This window comes from Hyposmocoma kahamanoa, unplaced genomic scaffold (assembly GCF_003589595.1).
Source record: "Hyposmocoma kahamanoa isolate Upper Pololo Valley unplaced genomic scaffold, ASM358959v1 87, whole genome shotgun sequence".
NCBI classification, from domain to species: domain Eukaryota; kingdom Metazoa; phylum Arthropoda; class Insecta; order Lepidoptera; family Cosmopterigidae; genus Hyposmocoma; species Hyposmocoma kahamanoa.
Genome location: NW_020654422.1, coordinates 1,626,342 through 1,646,296, shown reverse-complemented (window position 1 = coordinate 1,646,296; position 19,955 = coordinate 1,626,342). Strand labels below are relative to the sequence as shown.

The window sequence follows — 19,955 nt, the reverse complement described above, 5'->3', positions numbered from 1 at the left end:
GAGGCGATTAAGTTGCTTCCAATCTCGTATGACATAATCGTAGGCGAGATTTTAGTTCTTACCTGTATGTAAATATTTTGATACGATAATCTTATGGCGATTATTGCTTGCGATAATCGCGTATTTTTCGTCACGAAGCGTGCGATAAACTCTCTCCATCTAAATGGACCTTTACTGACTTCGTCTGCGTAGAATAAGCACTTCGAGTAGCTTATTGTACGATACTAATTTTCATTAGTTCTCTATACTTATTTAGTAGCAGTAGAGCTCCTTGTGAAAGAGTTCGTCCAGAGAAGTACTGCCACCTTACCTATTTCTACCGCCAAGCGATTATGTGACACCCACTTGCGCAAGGAACTACTGCGTTCCGGTTTTGAAGGGTAAGGGGGTGCTGGTGATATTACAGGCATGCGGGACTTCTCAACTTATGTCTCAGGGTGACGGGCGTAGTGGCAGTGCTCCTCAGATTTTTGCGGTTTAGTACTGAGCGGCACTGCAACTGTTATGGACAGGCGTGTCGCTTAACACCAGGCGCACAACTTTCATTCCTCATTTCACCTTGTTTAAGATTTATTTTTGTGACAAAAAGTAGCCTATGTTCTATCTCTATACAAAAATTCATCAAAATTGGTTCAGCGGTGTGAAAATAGGTGTGAAAACGTAACAAACAGTTACTTTCACATTTATAAATAATATTAGTTTAGAGTATCGATAATTGTAGAATGTCGGGTTAGTTTGTTGATTTATTTAAATTACCAATCACAACTTCAAACATAGGTATATACTGTTTATAAACTTTATGTATTAATATATGTAAGTGAGAGGTTAAGCACCTTAAGTGCCAAATAGTAATTTTTACTACAGAGCCTTTTAAAGATAATTAGGCATTTAAAATAAATGTTAAACGGTGACATTACTTAATGTCTTTCGCCATGGCGTGATTTTTATCTTTCTAAAGCATAGTTTCCCAAAATAGTCCCTACTGCCCCCCAGTGGGCGCTGAAGAATCACAAGGGTCGAGACCTCGGAAGCAATTTAGGGGGAATTTATGTCCAGGAGGTGCTACCGCATTTGAAAAAAAAAATCTTGTGTTATCTATATAAACTATATTACATGCATGATATTATACACATCGATATGATGCCTTACTTTCTCAAACTCGTATCTTATAAAGACTGATTATTCAGAAGACGGCAAAACTTTCTATACATTTTAAATTTCTTATCGAGGGTGTTAATTTGGATGCATTACTTTAAGAATCAGTAAAAGCCAGTGTGTGAATATGAAGCAAATGCGATGTGAAATTAGCCCGCAAAATTTGTATATACAATTCATTTTTTGCATCTCAGTAACTTTGTGCTTTAAGATACGAGTTTGAGAAAGTAAGGCGACGATATATATCTTTACTTGTGATTTTTTTGTGTTAAGTAAATATAAAAATACGAATTTTCAATTATGTTTTATGGTGGTGGGCGTTGACATCTCATCATATTAACTTATTATTTTTACAATTAAGTTGCTGTTAATACGAACTATTCGAAAAACTCGTCTATTTAAGAATATATTTATAGTTATACCTTTTTTAAAAAAAAAACTACCTCAAAAGTTCTTGGCAAACAGAATTACATCTATTTGCCAAGTTCTATTGAAATTGATTACGAAACCGGATTCATCCCCTAGTTTGCCACGTTTAGAAGTGTAATATTTTCTTCAAATTAAAATAAAACCACTATTGAGGTACCTACCTCCTTTCTAACAAAAATAAAAATAATCAAAATTGGTTCACAAATGTCGGAGTTATCGCGCAACACGCAATACAAATAAATGGAATACAGTAGAATAGAGAACCTCCTCCTTTTTTCGAAGTCGGTAAAAACTAGATATCAAAAAAGGTTAATATTTCGAGTTCATAGGTTTTGCGATTACTACACATTGGAAATGAAATTAAGTTTTAGGAATTTTATTTTAAACAAACCAACGTTTCGATCCTAAGGTCCTATATGGTCGTGGCTGATTAAGATGGTATTAGTCTTAACCAGTTTCGTCTAACATGAATGCAAACCACCCTGTTATGAACTACAAGAAAAATATTCGAAAAATATCACTTTACATGCATCAATACTAGAATATCGGCAATTCACACAAAACGTAACATATAGATTTGAATACTGATGCAAATTTCGCAACATTAAAGTCTAATTTACCCGTAACTAGCGAATACATGCATATTGTAGGCAGGCAGGGTGGAGGCGGCTAGTGCAGTGAGGATTCCATCGCTGCACTAGGTTCCTTCGCGTTTGGATACCACTTTCCACTTAACATCAGGTGGAGTGGAGTCATTTGCCTGTCAGGTATAAAAAAAAAAAAAAAAAAAAATACGACAGAAACTTCTAAGTAACCCATCCAGTTCCCTTGAAGTTGCACGTCTGCATTTGCAAAGATATCCGTGGATCAGTGGACATTTGCCGCGGAAATTGAGCGTGCGCACCGAAATTGCTTTTAAATCGCATTATGCGCCAAATGCACCGCGGCGCCGCCATGCTACCTCCGTGCACTCGCCCAGGCGATGGTTCTGCGCTACGTGCATGCTTCGTTTCCACTTTCGAATATATATTATTTAGCTGTAGGTACTTGTTCATTTTTAATGATTCGTAAGCATTTTAAATAGTCATTTAATGACTACAAGAACGCCAATTTCTGCTAAAATATTAAAACAAACACTCAATTTTTGTTCTTAGTTTAAAAATGTCTAATTTGGTAAATAAACTTTTTCATAATACGTAAAAGCAGTAGACGCCATAAAAACAAATTAAACAGTCAACAGCGTTCTAAAGATAAATGGTGTACTATCTAAAGGCAATGGGCTCGTTTATAATCTTTAACTTAAAACGACTTTCATATCACAACAAAGTAACTGCGGATGCCGTCACAAAAGCCGTAGTAAATATGAGAATAAAGCCAACAACGGTTCATAAAAACGAAGTTAATGCTTGAAATGAACATACCTTATTTGAAATTCATGATATTTTTTTACTTAAGTAACGCACGTAATAATAGTAACGTCGGTTAAGTACAAAGGAAGCACTAACAAATTATCCAAAAGCGATTCTAGAAACACATTGAAACAAAACATACAAAATAACGGTCTAAATTAAAATGACAAAAGACAAAGTTGTAAGGTTCAAAAGACGGTACCAACGAAATACAAAAGGGATGCGTCGTAAAGCTCAGTTAATGGTTGCAGAACGAGCAAAAAGCAACTATCGTCTCGAACTACAAAAACATCAACAAAAACTTTCCCTTTCCAACAAAAAAGATTAACTTGATGATACGTGTGCAGTAAACCCATCGTCGTAAGATTAATATAATTGACGCTATTGATACCCTAAAACATTAAGCAGACAGATGGATAGTTCCAGAATACACAAATTATAACTTGCAGGAGCACATATAAATAGTATGTACAAAGGTGCAAAATACACAGATTGGTAATAAAAGATAAACCAGTGTGAAAGAAATAAAAAAAGACAATGACGAAGGCACTAACACGACACATCTGGTATTTACGCCTTAAACTTGACACGTGGTGTCAAGTTGTACATATGTTATACATTTATAAATATAGATGAAATTGTGAATCACATTTATGCATCAGGTGGCGTATTTGAAAATAATAAATACAAAAAACACTCTTACGACAAAATGCGGTCACGTATTGAAAATATAGTGAGACATATTCCAAAACGCGAAAATTTATACATTTGATAGTAATTTATGAATATCGTGATACTACTATATTTAGAAATAATGTAACATAGACTACAAAACTGGATAAAATTCTTTCAAAAGAAATATAAGCAGACAAAAACTCAAGAGTCACACCTAGAAACGTTGACGATGAAATTCAAAGAATTCTTTAGAAATTAGCTGTGGATAATTCTGTGCATTTAGTGAGTCACCTAACGCGCTTCGTGGTCAATGTCTGTTAAGAGAATTTCAATTACTTCCTTATCTGTCTCCAAGTTGACATTAGATGTGGACAAAGAATAGATAAAACTTTAATAAACAGGAAGGTCCACAAGGTGCCTGCTACACCTGCCTAGACGTTTGCTCTTTAACAAGAAATTATGTTCTAATGCACACCCGCTACCGTTTTTCCAGTCATTAGGTAGTTTTTTGTCTGCAATTGTTATTATACAACGGTTTAATGTAATTATTACTACACGCATTTAATAACAGCGAAACTAATTGATTGATGTTTAACAAACACTAAGGTTTTCAACCTTAGAGATTACGATACGGAATATTACGGGCGGGCCAAAGACGAAATTCAGGGATCTTCACGAAACCGTTTGAGTATGGAGTTTTCGGAAGGATGTAGCCTCAAAACTTAATCCATTATAACTTCCAAACCTCTTATATAAGTGGTAGTGGTGTCATGTTTTGAGACATGGCAGTGTTTAAAAACCTGGGAATTTAAAGCAGTAACAATTATTTAACAGCTTTTTAGTTGCAGCTATAATAACAGCATAAATAAAAGCACTACTGTAGATGTTGTGAAACAAACTAAGTAACTGTTCCATCAAAACAGTGACATCCATTCGTGCTAAAGAGAACGTATATGATAAGTGATAACTCAAAAAAAAAAAACGCTTATAATGATCCTTGAGCTAGTTTTTCGGTATCATGGACCTACAAGACCTTTTTGTTCTACCTTGTAGGTACAGGCACCTAAGTAGGTAATTTGAGTGTTACAGGAAATAAGTTGCGCCAATTACTGATATTACCTAGTTGATTGGCGAGTTTCCTCACTCGTTCAACCGTACGTCACGTATTTTCTGGGGAATTCACAGTACGAGTATTTCATCACTCTAAATGAAGCACTTGATATGACCATTACATGGATTTTTCATATTTATGAGTAATCCTTCATTTATACTCATAATAGGAATATTGCAAACGTTATTATAGAAACACGAATTGTACTAAAGCAATTATGAAAAACAAATTAGCGTGGAAATAAAGGTAACAGAGATACAGATACAAATGAAGGGAACAGAACAAGATATAAATCTTGAATTAGCAAGGAATAAATTAAGATCAGAGTAAGATGTAGTGTTGCGACATTGTTAAGGTAAAGTAACATCAAAACGAAAAAGCATTATAAGCGCAACAAGATATAGGAAAAACGTCACGGAACTGACTGTCAACCTTCCCTAGCTGAAGAGATACCCCAAGTAAATCAAAATATTGTTCAAAGAAAAAAATTGAAATTGCAATCCGAATATATTTGAGAAAGACAGGCATTTTTTTGAATGTGACGATGCTTTTATGGCTAAAGTTGAGTTAGAAAACGTAAAACCTAATAGAAGCCCCGTCGGTAATATTAATGATAATGCACTCTACAAGAGAATTCGTGATTGACGTAGGTCGTAAATCTGATGTGTTAGAGTGCAGCACTGATGTAACCACAATTAATATTTATAGAGGCAATGCCTACTATAATCATTTGTAACCTATTCTGGTTACAGATGCATCGCGTGACTCATATCGGTTTCAGAATTATAATGTCAATTTGCAATTTAGATGAACAATATGTTTTAGACCGTGGGAGATTTGAACTAAATCAGAAACTGCTCATTCGGTGCAGTCGTTCCAAAATTCTCACGTATACCCTAAAATCGAAGCGATGTATAAAAAACAGGACCGCCTGCGTGCATCTCGGTCCCCCAAGCAGAAGGGCGACATCCATTGTTGTAGTACAAAAAACACCAGATTTCTATGAGTGTTTTTTTTTTTTAAAAAGCGTCAAATTTTTTGATGTTGCTTACCAAACGCAACCAAGGACTCAAGATATGATATTATCGTCACCGGACACACTCCTCCATGTCGATATTCCCATATGCATACTCGATTTGGGGCCGAGGCCGGGATAATCACCTCGGTCGGTGGCGTAACATAACTTCTCATCGCCCGGCGGCACTACGGTCAGCTCTTCGCTGCGGGAAGCACACTGCACATCCTCATGGTCACAAACACTACACGGCACACACTGTATGTCACACCAAGGCACCAGGACAGATTCGATCACAGCACTATGTCACTGTCACGAAGATGCAGCGCGAGTATGTAGACGGGTGGCATGTGCCAGCAGCGCCGATGCATTGGCGGCAGTGCGCGCGGCGGGCAGCGGTCCCGGGCGCGCAACAGCTGACGGGAGGCGCAGTCCCCCGCGCCCCGGCCCGCGCGCGCAGCCGGTGCGTGCGCCACGCCGCCCCTCTTCGTCCCGCACCCCACCTCTAATCCATTATTTACGGACGGCCGACCGGTTTCAGGCGCGTTCGTTCTGCCCGCCGCGCCGCTCCACGACGATCGTTCAAATTTAATGCCCTTCCTATGTCCGGCCTCTAATGCGATAAGATTACGGTCGACGAGCTTTGGGTCTCTAAGAGCGGAGCCAAAGTCATCAAGCCGATCTGAAACTCGGAAGGGGTTAACAAAGTGGAGTCGAAGCAAATCACGGCGCCTATGACCATGGCAATCACAAATTTGGTAAGGCACAAGCTTATAACGATGATGATGAGCATTACTCGAAAAAGGGCGGGTTAACGTACGTAAGTTTATGACACGGCGAGTTACTTTGTTGTAAGACTTATAAGTTATAAGCCTTAAATATGTACACATTTAAGTGCCAAATCAGTGCTGGCAACAAAAATAGAATTGGAAAAGATATGACTAAGAGGTTTTCGCTGAGTGTATGTTTTCGGATCATGGTTGTTACATGGAAAATGATATAACACTAGATACTGTCTTCGTATGTTATGTACATAAACTTTCACGATTGACCCTCTCACAGGCGACTTTATCTCAGCATTTATCACGTTTCCGTGAAAACAACTTAAAAGTTGTGGGTTGTTATCTTTATTCTGGGAATCGTTGCCACCGGCCAGACTCTTTGGAAAATCCAATAGTTTTAAAGAAATATTACAACTACATAATATTCCGAAGACTATACGTGGTAGAATTCTCAAGACGTGTAATGTTACTCCCATACAAGGATCATCAATCGTAAAGATAGCCGTCGGTGCTAGTTGAGTATTACTGTCGGTCACACCTTTGGAGCAGTAAATCATATTACACTATCAATCAAGTCGCTAGATTAAGAAGATGGATTTCTCACATGAAACAAAAGTGCACAAATAGTACTTCGTGATCTACTATGAGCTATAAATCTACTCGATAACTTAGTCGCATCTTTGTTGCATTGTATCAATATCATTCCAAGAACCGCATGTGCCGTCCCCGCTCACGCCATAAATTATTTCAGTTGTTTCACAACAATTTATTGAGAATTTTATTAGGTTATTAGTTAGGACGTTGAGTGTAGTAAAATCGACGTGGGAGATTGCAAGTCTACAGTCTCATAATTAGATCAAGGACCGAAATATATCACAATATATCAGATACCACCACGAAGACCGGTTACTAAAGATAACGCCTGGTTTAATGGGGTTAAGATATTAGATATTGCAAAAAGTACACGAAGATGGCTCGGATGGGGGGTCTCGATCAGTCGGAGGGTAGTCTGACTATTTAATTACGGTGTTCCCGGTAACGTTAGCGCCGTACGAGTGGGTCCCGAGATACCTACTTCGAGATCCACTTTCGGACAGCCATAGAAATCACGTAGTTCGCGGAACTTTGTTACCTGTGGTGCGGCGGCAGCGCAACGCGCCAAGGTGAACGCTCGGGCCAAGGACGGTCCGGGCACAGGGGGGGGGGGGGTCAGGTCCCCCCCCTCCCACGCCCTCTTCCCTGTACCCGAGTAAAAACGTTCGGAGCCTACGAAGACGCGCGGTAGAACCCAGCAAAAAAGGGCCCGACGGAACAAATAGAAAACGCTCAGCTCAAAAAAAAGGAATACAAATAACAGGGGTTTCGAATAACAGAACTAGTTGGGTCGTTTTGTGTTGGCTGTCGAAATGATGTTCGGTTTGCATGTCACCTGCGCCTACGCAGGCGGGTCACGCATCAAGACCGCGCGTGGATCTATGATGTAATAGGCAAACGATAAAAAATGACTAACGGAAGAGGCTCGGAACCGGTCGCTACGACGACCGACCACTAATCACCTGGCGCGATAGCTGTTTTATAATATTCGCAGCTGGAGTTGGAGCTGTCAGCACAATGATTAGGATATTAATATTCTAGAGATGACCATCCCTTTTCAATTATTCATGTCTCCTTCATATTCGACGAGCGTACACGTTGAACTTTTTCAAACAGGGTAAAGGAAGGCTAAGGACGGAGTAATGTGGGGCCATTTCCTAGTCGTGATCCCTTCACCGGCTCTGAGGCGTATTATAATAACCTCCGCGCAAGAAAAACTTGTAGTCAACAAGCCCTATGAACAACGCTAACAACATGAATTATTCTTTATGATAACAATCTGAATACCAGCAAAAAACGTTAAAGTATCTCACACAGTCACGTACATCGAGAAACCCAACATATCGACTGAATGAGATGAAAATCTTGCAGAATATTTTTCATTTAATAGATCTCTCTAGATATAATATGACCAGTTTCGTTGCCTATATTACATTACATCACCGTTCGTAAATAGACTCTCCTGGAGCGAGTCTTACTTGTGTACAACGCGTGCAAGAAGCCGTAACGCTTTACTCTTCTAGCGTGATGACCAGCGAGTAAGTGAGAAAGGGACGAGACAGTGTTACAGTTAAGCAGGAACTCTATTTATATGCAAATATAGCCCCGCAGTCGACACCTGTTTGCGTATTCTCGGCACTCGCCGCGTTGCTTTGTGGCAACACTGTCTCCTCTGCATCCTTTAAATTACAGACCCCATCTGATTTTATACGTTTCATTGTAACTTTCACAGTATTTTGTTCCTTATTCATCAGCATTAGAGTCCACGCCACAATTTCCATCTGCATTTACAACGTTGCTGCTAGTACCTGTCTGTACCTTTGTCGCTATCTCCTGTTATTCTGACCACTTTTGTCTTTTTTCAGTTATTTTACGAGATTTATTAGGTTCAAATAATTAATCACACCAAGTACGCAATCGTTAAGAAACTTGTCACGTATTTAGCGCGTGTGAACAAAACCTTAACTTTACACATTATTCATTGGATCGATATTACAATCTGTCAGAATCACCAATCAGGTTTTGGTCTATGAGTGAAACCTATGATTCAAATTTAGGGCATCAACTTTGTTGGGTTGACGTCAATAGGCGATCGACAAAGCCTCGCATTAGTGTAAAATATGACGACGAGGGCACATCGCTCTCATTTATCAAGGTATATTGCCACGCGGCGCTTGGAACGATAAATTGGTCGAATTTGTCGCGCGGATTATCGAATTGATAGCCTCTGTGGCTTTAGCAAATACTTTCAAATAATATTGTCAAAGACGAATCAGATAGCATCATTATCTCAGGAAACAACGATATTATTTCGCTTTGTTGCCTTAAAAGTAATTAAAAAAATTAATTATAGCACGGTACTTACAACATTTTCTTTGTTCTCTTCTAGACATTACAATTTCCGAGCTAGACTAATTCAATTCCACGTTGTTATGGTTGAATTTAATCCATTTCCCTTGCGGTTTCAGCGGCGTCACATCTTTCCATTATAGTCATATTTCGCCTCCCACTCTCCCCCGTGCGTGGAGTGGACGGGGTAGTCTAGTAAAAGAACGACCCCAACTAACAAAACTCTATTGCGAGTTTACACTTCACTTTGCAAATTTCGTTAGCAAAACTACGTAAATAAAAACGAATCGAATTTGGTGCTACTTACTAATGATCCCCCATTCTCTTAATGTTTGAAATAAATTGCCTTAATTCTGTACGTTGTATACGTCAAGCTTGACACTTTGGACCGTTCTTATCGTAAGCGGCATAGAATTGGATTTAAATCGTAAGTGTCAAGCTTGACGTGCTCTTGACCTTGCACGTAGCTGTGAAATACTTTTTCGTAGGTATCATCGTAAGTGCTCCGAGAATTCATAAGTTTTAGTACCGGATGCCATTCCAAATTACCTTTTCCTTTCTCCACCAAAAATGGCGTCCAAATCATGCAATGGTAAGTCCTCTGGACTAGCAGGCTGTCCATTTATTATACTTGGCTGCGTTTTGAGTGCGTTCCTATGTAAGTCTGCTCTCAGATACGGGTTTGTTTATTTTGTTTACATGTGTTACTGCCCTCTGCCGTATTTTGAGTTGCAATCCATTAAAACTGTAGGTGTCATTTATGGTGTTTGCTCTTTGATATTAACCTTTTACCGCGTTTGCTATCCGCAAATGTTTGTCAATATATTGAAAGTAATAGTTGATTGCAGCTTCACGTTTTTCTAGTGGGTCAGCTTAACTTTGGATACGAAGGGCAATTATTTCTGAATCACGAACAGTATCATCTGTTTTGTAAACTGCTACATTATTTAACCTTGACGTTCGTTACAAAAATCCTAATAACCTTACGTTACTTGCCAAGAATTTGGGGAAGAATCTTATAGCATGCGCAAAGATCTGCGTAACAACTATCCGATATTCATATAAACCCGATATTAATGTACAATGACACGTATTGTGTGTGTAAACACGCTGCAAATTTGAATATCAAAACTATTTTCAGAGTAATTCGGTTCAAAACACAATTCGGTATATGCGAAACATACCACACGTCATTCAGTGACACGCGATGTAGGTCTGGTGTGAGTGGAAGCGCGTCAGTAATCGTCAGTAGACGTGTCAGTAATCTGCACCTGAGACGGCTACCGTCAGCGTAGCGTGCAAAACAATCGCGTGAGAGCGATGCCCGCGCCGACCTTACTCGCCCTTTTGGACGATGCCTCGTAATGACACATTGCTCTGTGCATTTATAAAAGAATTATTATAAGAATATAAGGTGAAATAAGATTATTTCTAGTGTTGGTACTGTTTTAGTTGCAGGGAAAAAGCGTTATTTCGAGTAAGATGTGCCAAAAATTGGAATTAAAGTGGCAAAAATTTGAGTTCTTTAGCCTACAAAAAAGTTAATAGATGGTATTCATAAAAAGGACAATATTTTTAGATAACTATGCGACATCGGCATAGTTCGTAATTTACACAAGCATTGTGCGTAGTGCAGTTCCAATTACTTATGCGGCTTATAATTGTTTTTAAAGGCTAATTATTCTCATTACAACGCATTGGACACAGAGACCTTTCGAGTAAAAAAACAAACTCTTTAGGACGCCGATGACGAGGCAAGGTTCACAGGAGTTTGTGCAGCGACATGGATTTTAATTGAAGATTTTTTTTAATGAAATCGTGAACTCGACTCCGAAGTTAATAGGCGGGGATTAAATATCCAATAACTCAGCGACGATGATTTAAAACGAAGTGCCTTTTTCCTCCGTTCGATAATGCTATAATAATTTTTTTCACTTTGTTGTCGCTAGCTAGGCGCCCGCAGTTAGTATTTGAGAGGGTGGAAAATCACCCGCAGGGCGTCTTGCATCCGAAGTATTGTACTCCGAATTTCAAAGTCAGCGCGGCGCGGCGTAGGGAGCGTCGCGACGCGAGGCGGCACTAAACTGGAGCGCGACGCCGCGCCTCTCTCTGACCTACAAACGGTGTCGCTCGACGGCGTACTCTTCATATTCCGTAAATATTTTGTTACGCACTCCTCCCATACAATATTTATGGGAGAGGGATCTCAGTCTCGATTAGAATGCCGTTTCTTTACAATATTGAACGCGTTACTGGCTTATTTCGTCCTCCGTAGGGCTGTTTGCATATTTAAGAGCTTAAAAGTTTTGGGGATGCATCACAAGGAATCTGCGAGAAGGAGGTTTAGTAGAAAAGTAGGTTTGGGTCCCTTGTATTGTTATGTTGCAAGTGTTTTTTGTAATGGCTGGATAGGTTGCTTAGTTGGACAAAGCCGGCTCGCCCACACGCCGTGGTAATGTTAATTAAATCGTCATGCTGGGCTCCAGTCGACGCTAACTCTAGGCGAACTAAACGGCACAATTTTCACTTTTAATTAACATTTCATTGTTAAGCGGATGCATTATGCGTTCTGCGACGATGTGAATGGAGTGAAAATTGAAAGTCTGTTTGACGGATGGCGGAGAATTTTCAATTGTCTCAATTCATACTTTTCACTAGAGATATTTGACCAGTCGTTATGATTCGTAGGCAGGATGAAGTAGTAAACAAATAGACAAGTGTCTTGAAAAGAGCACAGGAAAAGGATGGCGGCGGTGAAGACGGCAACCGACGACAGTGCGGCGACAGAGGTAATTTTCCAATCAATCGTACTGTACAGTATCCGTTGACCGCGGTCGTGGATGATACTGGGTTGTAGTTAAATCAATTTGCAGGAAGCTAGAGAGCGAGAATGCAAGTTCCAAAAATGAAAATCGCAAAAATTTTCTCCATCATAAGTTTTAGATAAAACATTAGTCGAATGCGTCTACTTTCAAAACAAGATAAATCAGATAGAAAAGTTTAAATGAACATTTACTACTCCTTGTAAATATCAAATAATTGAATTTAAGAAGGAAGTAGTACGAACTAAGGTATAATGGAAGTCGCAATGCGCTAGATCACAGGCCAAGAGATCTTTAAGGTGATTATGAGATCAATAAAGGAGACGCAAAAGCAGTTGTTACTTAATTGGATTAAGAACTTTTCAGCATCCAGTTGAAAGTAGATTACACGAGTCTCAATGAACATTTATAGCTGATGTTGTAAATTGAAGAAAATTTCATTTCTACAAACATTCGAACAATGAGGTTTCATATTTAAAGGCCTTGACAGCTGTTGACACAATCAGCTATAAAAGCAATAATCAATCAAACATTCAATGAAGACGTTTTTGACTTTAAAGTTAAAAGCTATTAGATTAATTTACTTTCAATAAATGTCAAAGGGAAGTAGAAACTTCTGATTACACTAAAAAGAGTACAAGATAAGAGTTTCGTTGTCGATCAAAATGTGCCTAACAAAACCAAATGTTTTTATTTATTAGATCAAACGGATACAAAACAAAATTACCCTCAACACTATTTAATAAACCACGAAGCAAAACGGATATCTATTTTAATTATCGCTAACGAGGACGACCACTAAAATGTAATACAGCTAAAACGTTGGGTTAGCGGAGAGAAAAGCAACAAAACCAATGTACGGAATGTCAATTTTGTCTGGCGTTGCTAGGGAGTGTAAATTTCAGACAAAAAATCTTGAGTGTATTTATTACTTATGAGAAATATTTGTATTATTTTTAAAATCAGGATTCAACGTCGCCGAGGAAGAACGAGAGGAATGGGAACGGAAATGAAAATCGCATCACTAGTTTTATGCCTTCCAAGAGTAAATAAATTTGCGACGAGTACTTCTAGTTTGTTCGAAACAAATTGAACGGATTTGAATAACTACGTTATCGAAAAATTATTGCACGATATTTTATTCCCCTCTGTAGTGTTTTAAAAGATCGAATAAACACGTCTGTTTAAAAGAATGTTTAAAGAAATGACAGCAAAGGAGATCTATTACACGCACTTGTGGCTGCCTCCGTGGCCAAACGGTTACCATGTTGGGCTGTCACGCAGAGGTCTCGGGTTCGATTCCAAACATGTGTATGGCCTAAATTTATTTCTTTCGTGAGTTTGGATGTAATTTGTGGTTGTTTATGTCTCTATCCATGGTATCCGCGATACAGGGTCTTCCTAGTGCGGGACTTTGAGTGTGTGCGTCATCTGTAGGGCCAGCCGAAACAAAACACGATCACATGCCATTTTACACTTTGAACAGTTCTGTAGTCAGAGTTATACTATAAAGCGCTATTATACGGAAACTTGGAATGGAAAGCGCACAAAGTAAGAGAGTCCTGTGAACATCAAAGGTTTCCTGGGTTATTAAATGTAATTACAGTGCAGCAAAGGTTCGGTCGCGCCGGAAGCTCTTCCAACGGTATATTTAGAAAGATGCAAGCTGATATTGTTACTTTGTAAATATATACAAATATTATTAAAAACTTGTTTGCAAAAAGGAAGGCGAGATAGATAACGATTGAGGATTACATTGACTAGGTATCAGATAAGACCAGAGTCGCTCAAGGAGGTCTATAAGAATCGTACGATGGTAAAATTAGGAGGGAGCTACGCACCAACCAGAGCACAAGATTAGGAAATAGACGTTGAAAGAAAGACTTTTTTAACACACAGAATGGAAAAAAATAATGGGACACGAAGGGACAAAGATTTCCAGTAGTCAGCAAAAGGTTGTAATTAGCATATTTAGTGGTTATTAACCACGTGTAGGTTTTATGTTAGGGTCGACAATGACGTTACATTTTTAGGACGTCTTTATTTGTAATACCCAATATTTATTGCAAAAAAATTATCCTTCTCAATAAATACTTCAATAAAATAGTAAGTGTTTATTTTCGCATTTTTAGTTGGTTCTATTCCCGGCTCAGGTATGCATTAAAAAAACGGTGAATGCAGTTTAGACACATCTCTCTGAGTGTTTTGGATGTCGCTAAAAGTAGTCGATGGCAGTATGGTCAGTAAGTTCTGTACTTATACAACTAATTGGCTTATGTATTAGTAATTAATCACGGTCTATGATTTCGTCTGTGAAGAATGTATTCTTTATAATAAATTCCTTGGAACGAAATAAGCTAAAACCAAACTTCCGCAACGGAAACATTAATTATTAAGCTAAAAAGGTCTTGTTTGTATTCACAAGAAAAGATTAAAGACATAAACACAATACAATAAACACAACAATACACCTAAACACAAGCAAGCAGAATTGGATTTGAAATGATATCTTTAATATCGGGTCCTAGAGATAGTAACCGAATAATAATTAACCGACTTCAAAGAAAGGAGGAGGTTCTCAATCCGACTGTATGTTTTTTATTACACCGGATTTTGATGATTCTTCTTTTCTTGGAAAGAGGGAACCGCAGTAGTGGTCCCGTTTTAATTTGAAGAAAATAATATTTCACTTCTAAGGGTGGCAAACCAAGGGATGAATGATTTTTTTAGTACTCGGTACTGAGATTATAAAATACAATAATGTGCTAGACAACTACACCAAATATCTGGTCTCAAACAAGGGAATTCTGTAATACTTTGAATACCAGCGCAATGGGATTAACTCACAAAGTACCAAGAACACCCAGACTATATCCAACTTAAAAAAGTTTGTTTCCTACATTAGTCCGTACAGATTAAAAAAATAAAATACAATACAAGCATTTACTTTTGGATATTGATTTCAATAATTGTAACTTTTTATTAAAAAAGCCGACCTCAAATGTTCATGGAATTATATCTATTTGCCAAGTTTTATTGAAATCGGTTACCAGAAAGTGCATGAAACTAGATTCATCCCCTAGTTTGCCACCATTACAGGTGGAATATTTTCTTCAGATTTAAACGGGACCAATGTTGAGGTTCCCTCTTTCCAACAAAAAAATTATCAAAATTGTTTCACAAATGCCAAAAGTAATCGCGTAACATACACATAAAAAAGACTACGAAAGAACCTCCTCCTTTTTGAAGTCGGTTAAAATATATATATCTTTTTTTTTTTTTTTCATGTAAAGAAGGAGGCAAACGAGCCACTTCATGGCATAGTTATCGTGACCCATGGATATTTGCAACAACAGAGGAGCAATATACCTAAATAAAAAAACAGTGGAATTAAGAACCTCCTTTTTTTAAAGTCGGTTAACAAGTAAATAAGTGTCAACCGTGACCATGTGACCTGTAAAGGACCCGAAACGTTGGTTTATTTGAAAAAACAAATATACGCGATTTAAATCCGGAAAAATAGCTTAATTTCCTATGTGTAACAATAAATTATGCACTATAACAATAAATATGCGAAAACCTAAGAACTCGATAAGTAAATAAAGTTCAATATTCGATGACTTTCGAAAATTTTGTTCATCAGTCTGGCCAATTGCAATTTGAGTCGTATAGATATCCAATAAAATAAAGATAAATGAAATAGTAGTAGATAAAGGTAGACAAAGGTACTCTATAAATTGTGCGAAAACTACAATGAGCTTTTCAGCGAAGAAAAATATCGAGATATAATATAATTTATCTGAATAATGTCATAATCTCAGTACAGAGTACTAAAAAACCGACCTCAAAAGTACGTGGAATTACATCTATTTGCCACGTTTTATAGAAATAGCTAACTAGGGTTCGCCACTATATAGGACTTGACATAAAAATTATAAAAATCGGTTTTCACTACTCAAAGTATATTGGGAGAGAAAAACACCTTGAATTGGATAATAGCAAAACCAACCATTAAAATAATTGCTCCTTAAGTAAAATTTAGGCGCTATTTATAAAAATGAATGTTCATGCGTGATCAGCCACCCTTAGAGGTGGATGATTTTCTTCAAAATGAAATGGGACCACTATGGAGGTACCCTCTTTCCAACAAAAAAAATAGTGGTGAAAATCGGTTCACAAGTACCGGAGTTATCGCGTAACATACATACAAAAAAAAACATTCAGTCGAATTGACAACCTACTCCTTTTTTGAAATCGGTTAAAAACTGCATGTCGAAGAATGTTTAGAAGCATTGGAAAACGTGATAGTCCCTGCATTGGGCCAGTGTGGCGAAATATGGCCTAAACCTACGAGTTAGAGGAGACCCGTGCCCGGCAGTGGAAAGTATAAGTGGGTTGATGATTAAGAGTATTAGCAGTAGAAATATTATGCTACTTCTTAGCTACCGGGAGATTGGAAACAACACCAATGACGAGTACCTAGACGAATTGAACGAGTGGGAATGAGCAGGATATTTTAACTATTCATATTAGACATAACTGATTGATGACTATGGGACATGTAAAGGGCCCGAAACGTCGGTTCGCTTGAAAAAAAAACCACACGTGAATTAGATCCAGAAAATTGTGTCATATGCAATTGTAATAAGAAGTTAAGAAAGAGAAGGAAGTGGGAAGTTTTTATTCAAGAGTGAAACAGTCATTTAAATGAGCGAAGCGAAATGGAAATAAATAGTAAATATTATCGTACATAATAAATATTGAATGCGAGTAAATGCAGTGGGGTTTGCTAGTAATTTAATTCCATGGTGTTGGATTACTATTGACGTACCCATTACGTAGAGGTTGCTTCATATTCAGGATACGTGGAAGCCATTGTTATTTGAATATCCTGTTGACATTACAGTGGGCTACAATCAGCTGTATACAAACTGCCAAAACTTCTCAAAAAGCGCTCAAAGTTAACCGTCTGAGAACTGTACGACGATGGATTCTTGTTTCAAATATCTTCCTTTAACCACGAATAGAGTTAAATTACGGAAATAAGTTCTTACATAAGTTCGGATCGGAATTTCATATGAGACATAAATAATTCATTTGTGGTAGTTGGTGTAGTAAGGGGCGATGTTGTTTGAACGCCAGGCAATTTATTTGTAAATAAAAAACACAGATATTTCACTCAAAGAACTATTGCAAATTATAGTCACTCTAAGGCATTATCTGGAAGACCCAGACCAGAACCAATTTAGAAAAGTTCATTTCCCAATTTGGTCCCATTGGGATTGAACCCGCGACCTTCACATCCAGTGTCCACAGTCCAAACCATTCAGCCACCGAGGTCTTTCAGGGCGATTTTACATTTTCATGGAATAGTTACATATTTCGTTGAGAAATGATATCTGAAAATGTAATAAACCGTGGGAGACCTTACTTTACATACGTTCAGGGAATTAATTGCCTAGTTTGAAACCAGGCAAATAGGATGCATTTGCGGACTGCATCCGGTTCGTATTCGTTCCGGATCCGAGACTACAGAAATCTAGAAAACTTGGACCCACTTCGGACGTGGCTTGTGCACTACAATATGAGAAAATACGAATATCGCTACCGCTGCAGATAAAATGATCTCTGTGACATTTCGGACCGTCATTTCTCGGATTCGTACGTAGTGTACAGCATACGTCAATCATTATTCTTATAACCATCATCACCGTCAAGCTGTTATACGCCCCACAGCCGGACGCGGCTCTCTAAGGAGAAGATTTAAGCCATACTCCGTCACGCTGGCTCAATGTGGGTTGGGTACTACACACGTTTACCAAAGGGTCCGAATCGTCAACCTCTCAATTACCACTGCCCACATAAGTTAAGTATACAAATAAATATCGGCAATAATTACATTGCAGTTCAATGCACGTAACATTTGCAAATTAGTACGTAATGTCCCCACCTTTTGATCTCGTGCATCGTGTTGCATACAAAATCTATTGTCGAGAACGGGGAAGCTCAAAGTATAGTGTAACAAACAGAAGAAAGCGGATGAAGTTCCTTAAGCAAGTTGGCTACTCCAACTCTACATGAGCTCTATGAGGCAAATTTATATTTTTATTTTACTTGTTTTACTTTTTTTTACAATTCTTTTCAAACCCTAAGAATTAGAATATTTTGGGTTAAAAACCGAACAAGTTTCTTTTATGATATCATGAGACGGGAAACAAGACGTGCGCCTGGTGAAGCGACACGCCTGCCCATAGCAGATGCAGTGCCACTCAGAGCTTTAAATCGCAAAGATCTGACACTGCCCCTGCACTCGTCACCCTGAGACATAAGTTTACAAGCGCCATGTGCCTGTAATTTCAACAAAGTAAAATAAAAAGAAAATTGCCTCATGCCAGTTACGAGTTAGTCAGTTAGGGGAAGGATATCTGTACCACAATAAACAGTTTTAGACATCAAACGGAATAACTTAAGGTACACCATAAAAGAAATATGATATCCGTTAAATAACAACAGACGTAAAAAAAAGTTATACTTTTTTATTTATAAATGGAACTCATTTGTAGAACAAGTTTGACAACCTAAAAATACGTTGCCGTGAAAAATATGCCTAATTCTATTTGCGACAGTCAGTCGTAAATAGAATTAATCGTGTAGAAAGATTTTTTAATTGAAATTTCTGGCAAAACTTGTTCAATTTTAGAAAATATCTTATAATCAAAATACCCTGTTAGGTTAAAAACATACTAGCTGTTCTTGACGTCGTTTTCACAAAGCCACAAATTCATTTAAGGGGCAAAATATACGCTTCAATAAGATTCCGTTTAATATTCAAAATAAGCTATTTACGAGATTTGAATTTATAGTGAAACAAAAACTTTAGACTGAGAGCGGTTACACATGGCCACTTTTAGCAGCGATACAAACGCGATCCAGTAAGATGCAGTCGCTAATCGTCTACCTTTACACACGCGCGCGTGATTTTAAGCAGCGATACAAACGCACGATTGCATCGATGCAATCACCTATGAATCCCATGTGTAGCGATGCAATCGCGTTTGTATCGATGCAATTGCGCGTTTGTATCGATGCAGTCGCGTGTTTGTACCGCTGCAATCGACTCATCCGTACAACAAAGGCCTATGTGCAAGACTGTTTATTCTCAGTCTACGTTGTAGATTTCGTTCGTTGTCCTTCGCTATGGATATCAGATCAACCGATGTTCGATTTAATATGTCCAAAACGAAATAAGATTAAAAAATTATGAAAACACCTATAGATAGGCCTTATTTTAAATAACGAGATTATGTGTTTATCATATTTTCGCTGTATAGTCACATCAGACTCTGTTCTTCGGATAGGTCGCAATTGCCTATAAATCGCAAATGTGGATGCAATCGCGCGGTTTACGAACGCGCGTTTGCATCGCTGCTAAAAGTCGCCATGTGTAACCACTCTAAAGGTTATCTATCTTACAGCTTCTGTGTATTTGAATTCCAAAAAGCCATGGTAGTGGCCCGTTTAGCTCTTGTTTGTTTTCTTGATATATCTCCTATTTGAAATATAAATATTGTAAATGGTAACCGTATTCAAATTTTTCTTTACAAAAAGCAACCA

At 38.1% G+C, this 19,955-nt stretch overlaps 1 protein-coding gene across 3 annotated transcripts in view; it reads right to left on the bottom strand.

The window, feature by feature from the left end:
- LOC113235319 (zinc finger protein jing homolog) overlaps positions 1-19,955 on the bottom strand; it is a 218,057-nt gene that overhangs the window by 52,699 nt on the left and 145,403 nt on the right. Inside the window, exon 1 of one of the 3 annotated variants that reach the window (XM_026470981.1) lies at positions 5,941-6,194. The exons of 1 other annotated variant lie outside the window; for it this stretch is intronic. In XM_026470981.1, coding sequence (XP_026326766.1) covers positions 5,941-5,960 — 20 coding nt within the window. In that variant the 5' untranslated portion in view covers positions 5,961-6,194. Of the gene's footprint in view, positions 1-5,831; positions 6,195-19,955 lie in introns of those variants that run through there. One more of the 3 variants, XM_026470982.1, reaches the window with a different exon arrangement.